The sequence below is a fragment of the Neomonachus schauinslandi genome, chromosome 4 (genome assembly GCF_002201575.2).
Source record: "Neomonachus schauinslandi chromosome 4, ASM220157v2, whole genome shotgun sequence".
Lineage (NCBI taxonomy): Eukaryota > Metazoa > Chordata > Mammalia > Carnivora > Phocidae > Neomonachus > Neomonachus schauinslandi.
In genome coordinates, this window is record NC_058406.1 from 128,973,529 (window position 1) to 128,979,454 (window position 5,926).

Below are 5,926 nucleotides of genomic sequence, written 5' to 3' on the forward strand. Positions count from 1 at the left end.
AAACCAGGGTAGCTAGTATAAGATCTTATAATGCTGGAACACTGAAGGGCACAAATGTAAATTTACATATGAGGTGAATTTTTGTAGAACCAGCTGGGTGGGGCCCAGACTTTCAAAGGTTGGTTAGCCTTCTAGGGGACAGTACCTTATAGGTGATACCATCTTTTAGGAGGTGGGTTTTCTAAACAAGATGTTAACCTGCGTTTCAGTAGGTTCTAACAGTTCACAAAAACCTTTCCACACCCTTTCAGTCCTCACAATCCTGTGAAGGAAGACCAATTACCCTACTTTATTCCCTAGAATCTAACAGCAGAAATTATCACTCTGACATGCCTTCCTCTATTCCCACTCTTTGAAACTGCCTAGGTTCCTTTACTCTGAAGCAAGCGCTTTAGACTTTTCTATGGCAATATTAAATGTCTGCAACTCCTCCCTACCCCCAAACTCTCACCCATTTGTTTCCCCATCCTCTGGGCCCCTGGCCTCACTCGGAAAGTAATTTATATGGAGAACTGAATTTCCCAGACTGAAAACAAACACGTCCACAGTGGACATGTATTGTCAATACACTGTTTATCCTACGTATTCCCAAAGATGTTCCTATCCCTCACCAGCTTCAAAAGCTTTGCTTCTTTGGGTAATGTGTCCATTCGTGGGCTATAAACAAATGTACCACTAATTACTGAGAGTGGGCGTTTACTAAAAACAAGTTTCTTGCAAAACACTGGCACACTCAGTGTGTAACATGTAACAGTGACTTTATATAAAGAACCTTCTGTATTTCCAGAATTCATTGACCATAAACTCACTAAACCAGAGAGTTTCTAAGACTAGAGAATTTTAAAAAATTATTAAACATATCTGTCTAGCAGCTTTCAAATATTAACTGTAATGATTCTGGTCCAAGTGTCAAAAGAATTAACAGGGCACCTGTTTCATACTGCATCACACCGCTGGCACAATCAATGAGGACTACAAAAACTTTTTATATGTACTTCGTTACTATGTTCTACACTGAAAACTATCAGTTCACTAATCTAAGTGAGATACATACAATACATAGGAATGTTATTTATAAAATAACAAAACGTTTCATGTTTTGCTCACTACTGCTATAGGTGCTACAAAACAACTTGCATCTATGGGCACCAATTTCATTTCCTCCTTTATAACATGCACAATGTATAATGGAATTATTAAAATCTCACCTAAATAAGCACAGAAGATGCAAAACAAAAAACCAAAAATGGAAATGCAAGGAAAACATGTTCACACAGTACTTTTAGAAAAGCCAAAGCCTCAGAGGATAGAATTTCAGCAACAGTATTTCTATTTGTAAATCATGCACAAAGGCCTATGAAATAGGTTTTCTTAGAACAGACCCATCTTGGCTAACTCAGTGGCACAATTCAAAAGTGAAAAATTAAGATATATTCTTTGTACAGAAGAGTCTTTAATAAACCCAAGGAATGTTTTCCACCAAGATACAAACTAGACCCTAGTTTTGCACGCAAAGGCTGATGACTTTTATCACACACCAAGATTTGCTTTAACAGTTAAGGGACAGCAGAGTCAGGCTAGCAAAAAGTCACCAAGACAACAAACAACACATTTCCATTTGAGAGTAGCCATTTATTAACTGACCAGATTACAAAAATAATCATGGTAGATACCTGAAAAGGGAAAAAAAAAACCACCTTAATAGATTACAATTAACATAAATCAAGAAATTTTAAGAAAGTGCTTCAGTTTCCATTCTTAAGGAAAAAACCACAGGGCGCCCAGGTGACTCAGTTGGTTAAGCGACCGCTTTCAGCTCACGTCATGATCCCAGAGTACTGGGATCGAGTCCCACATCGGGCTCCCGGCTCAGCAAGGAGCCTGCTTCTCCCTCTGACCCTCTCCCCTCTCATGCTGTTTCTCTCTCTCAAATAAATAAATAAATAAAATCTTAAAAAAAAAAGAGAAAGAAAAAACCCACAGGTTTTCTTTCCTCCATAAATGCCCTCAAAAGGAGTAATCAAACCAGCTGTAATCAGATGACTGGCTCCCCCGCCAAAAAATATTAGAACCCAACCCCTTATCAATATTTAAAGATTACCACCACTTTTACTATTATGAAGTAAAATTCTATCAAGCCTTAGCCGCTCACCTTAGTTCATCCTTCTAATAAGCCTATTGATCTGGTCTTCCCTGTTACCAGCATCTCCACCTTCTACAAAATGGGTGGTCTTTTTCTTCATTCCCCCTCGTGGAGAAGATAATTTGAAGGGCCATAAAAAGTTGTTTGCTTCTTTGAAACGTTTTCCAACAGTATAGATCTCGTGAATCAGATCCTCCATGCAGATGATGCCATATTTACCTGAACATTTTAAGATCATTAAAATCGTTTTAACTGTTTTTACAGATTTTAGGATATTCAGCAAGGACAATTACAGGCCATGAGACTTTAAATCAAGAGTAAAGCAACAAAGAGGGAAATTCATGGCTGTCTTTACAAAGATGAGGCTTGAGCCATGAAATCATAACTTACATTTTCCATGGGAAAATTCGTAATAGAATGAATATAAGGCCACAAGATGCCAGAAAATGTCAACTTTGTCTAATATCAAATTTCTCCTAAAATAGGCAGAACCTACCAAGAGATCGGGCAATCAATGTGTTATCTGTCAGGGCAATTCGCTTCTTGTTGATTTTGCCATAACCACGCTTGTAGATCAATTCATTCACCGACTTCAGGTTTGGGTACCTGAAATAGGAAAAACCAGACATGAATGACCAAAGAATAGGGTTATCACCATCAGAACACCTAAAATCCATCTTGCTAACAGCCAATTCAAAAGGAACTCTTAGGAAAGGACAGACTTACCCCCATGCTATATAAGGTTCCACAATCCTTAGCATGTTAACTGAAGCCTTGTTGAGCTTAACAAAGGTGCCATTGAAGATCTGGCGAAGGCGAAGAAGCTGCAACACCTTTCGAACCTTTGGGCTCACACCATTGATACTGCAGTGGGAAAAAAAGACAAAATTTACCTAGCTATCAAAATTTTTATTAAGAATAGGAAACTAACAATTATGAATTTTGGACAACACAAGTCCCACCTAAAACCACCCAAGTCTCACCTAAATAAATAGAAATCATCTCCTGTTACAATGACCACTGGCATTTTTCCTTTAGTTAGCTACTCTGACATTTAAAACTTACAACCCCCCCTTTTTTTATCTCCTGAGCATTTATTTTATAAAGTTTGATTTTCAAAGCAAATGACATGTCTTATCTAATGCTGTCTAGAAATATTTAACTATGTTCTGCAGTTTTCAGCAATGTCCTTTCAGTGTGAAATTTAATTATGAAGTGATACTTTAACTCATTCATTTTCTTTTCTTTTTTTTTTTAATTTTTTTTTTTTTTTTTTATTTGAGAAAGAGAGAGAGAAACAGCATGAGAGGGGATAGGGTCAGAGGGAGAAGCAGGCTCCCCGCTGAGCCGGGAGCCCGATGTGGGACTCGATCCCAGGACTCTGGGATCATGACCTGAGCCGAAGGCAGTCGCTTAACCAACTGAGCCACCCAGGCGCCCTAACTCATTCATTTTCAATAGACTGGTTCTGAAATATTTGCACTTCCAAAACTTTCAAGGTTTAAGATTAGATTTAATTCATTTAAGATTAAAAACTACAAAGACTTGATTTTATCCTAGAAAACTCATTGCTTCTGAGTTGGTGCATCACAATATGGCACATTTTCTATAAGGAGTTCTTTCCTAGGGACCAATTTCAATGTATTGTGGTCTGTGTGAATACCTTGTCTAACAGATATTCTGAGTAACAATTCAACATTGGAACCTATTTCTATTAGCTTAAAGATACAATTTCTGTGGGTTTCTGGCTTGGTTCAGCTGCTCTTGCTTTGACCATAGCTACATCCATGTTCTGTACACTGGCAACTTGCTGTCTTATCCCCTGATCCTTTTACCACTTCCTCGTTTTGTATTCATCTTTGTAAGAGCACTTATGAGCCTACACGTCATCTTCTTTTGAAGTTAATCTCCAGGACACTGAATTAAAATTCAAATGCTCAATCAGAGAATGGATAGGGGCTTTAGGCACAGACTTTGCAACTAAACCATTAAGACACCACCGTCCATGTTCAAGCTATACCCAAAATATCTTTATTCCAGTGCTTCAGAACCAAAGCCTTGAGAAGTAACGTGAAGTCTTGCTGAGACCATGTAGCTTTCCCTTCAAAACCAGAATGCAGTTAAAACTGAACTTACCCTCTGATCCTAATGACAAATGCCAATTTGGGTTCCGCAGGTACGTAGAAGTTGCCAGCTTTTCTTGCCATCCTTGCCATTCGAATCTCAGTTCTGTACATCTGCCTATATTCCTTGTGGTAATGCTTAGCTTTTTCATAGATAAGCTTCCTTCTTGCCTTTCGAAGCTGAAAACCAATACCAGTTATTCATCTGATTTTTAGCTCCCAAACCCAATTAGCAATTCCAGTTTTTTAGCTTATTTATTGCAACACCAATTCTATTAAAAAATGTTCCCTTGAAACTTTTTCCTGGCCACAGCATGCATTAATATTTCAAAGTGCAGATACTACCTTCATTTAATATCACTTTTAAGAGCTAATAACCAAGCTCACTGGTACAGTGGGTGAAGTTAACAAGTCTTGCTGAGAAAGAACACCTGTTTTCAATCCAACCACAAGGCCTTTACATGGAAAGTGCCTCAAAAGTTTACTTACCATCTTCTGAGCAAACTTCTTCCTCAGACGCTTGATCTTCAACTCTGCGAAATTCCTTCGCTTCTTCTTAAGGGTTTCTGGCACAGCAGGAACCTTCTTTTTCTTCTCTCTGGCATCAATGAGCAGAACTTTATTAATAGTTCAAAAAGCACACAACACCACATTACTCCTAATCTGTACTGAGCACGCTTTGTCATTTAGCACTACTACTGTCACTGGCTCTAAAAGTTTGTATCTTCAGCTGCTCTAGCAGATTTTAGGGAGTTTCTATGCCAGGAATCCTCGCCTTTTAATACTGACCCCTTCACTTAAATAGCAGTTGGAGACCACAATAAGTTCACATCTAATGCACGATCAGCCCGGCCTCCGATAATTAAAACATCTACAGCAAAGTTAACAAAACGTACAGACTCAGAAACGGCTGCAAGACACTATCTCTAGACTCTTAACGAGGCTGAGTGTAAGGGAGCTTAGAATTCTCAGGAAAAGAAATTTTAAAACACCTCCCAACTACCACCCTGATTCAGGTCTGAAGTTCCACATGCTAAAAGCAAAGGCCTGACGACAGGGACGACTGGGCCAAATACCAACTAAGGTTGAACCCAACTGAGACGTTCTGCGCCTCTCTTGAAAGACAGGAATACCACCGGTCCCGCACACATTCGGCTCTCACACCTCGTTCCGGGTTCATCTCCAAAACCTCCGCCCCAAGGCCGCCTGCATCCCACCTTAGCCTGGCGCCCCCACTAGTGTCACAGAGCGTCACAAACACACAAACAAATGGGTAAAGATACAGGCTACCGCCGGATCGAGGGAAAGTGAGACAAAAGATCTCTGGTTTCGCGGATGGAGAAAGATTCTCAAGCGGACGAAGAGCAACTTACTCCGCACCCTCCATGGTTCCAGCCGGAAAAAGAGGAAGTCCGCGCATGCGCGCGGTCCACTTAAAGACGACAAGAGCGAAGCCCCACAATTCATAGGTGTCCCAGGATAAGCCAGAAAAGAACTCGGAACTGAGAACTCGTCTTGCAGACGCAAAATTAAGTACTGCCGGATTCTGCCCCTTACGATCAAGTTTCGGGTAAAATTCGTATGAGAAAATGCATGCATTGAATAGACTCTTTAATCAATATCACAAGAGCAAAGAGTGCTGACACCTTGACTACTCGGG

At 39.8% G+C, this 5,926-nt stretch overlaps 1 protein-coding gene across 1 annotated transcript; it reads right to left on the reverse strand.

The window, feature by feature from the left end:
* Nucleotides 1-1,611: 1,611 nt before the first annotated feature.
* On the reverse strand, nt 1,612-5,686 carry RPL7 (ribosomal protein L7). Its single transcript, XM_021688179.1, has 7 exons — nt 5,640-5,686; nt 4,756-4,864; nt 4,280-4,446; nt 2,870-3,007; nt 2,640-2,749; nt 2,153-2,362; nt 1,612-1,673 (listed from the first exon to the last, which is right to left on the reverse strand). Exons 1-6 carry the CDS (start codon nt 5,684-5,686, stop codon nt 2,154-2,156), a joined length of 780 nt encoding a protein of 259 aa, XP_021543854.1. The 3' UTR covers nt 1,612-1,673; nt 2,153.
* Nucleotides 5,687-5,926: the final 240 nt, after the last annotated feature.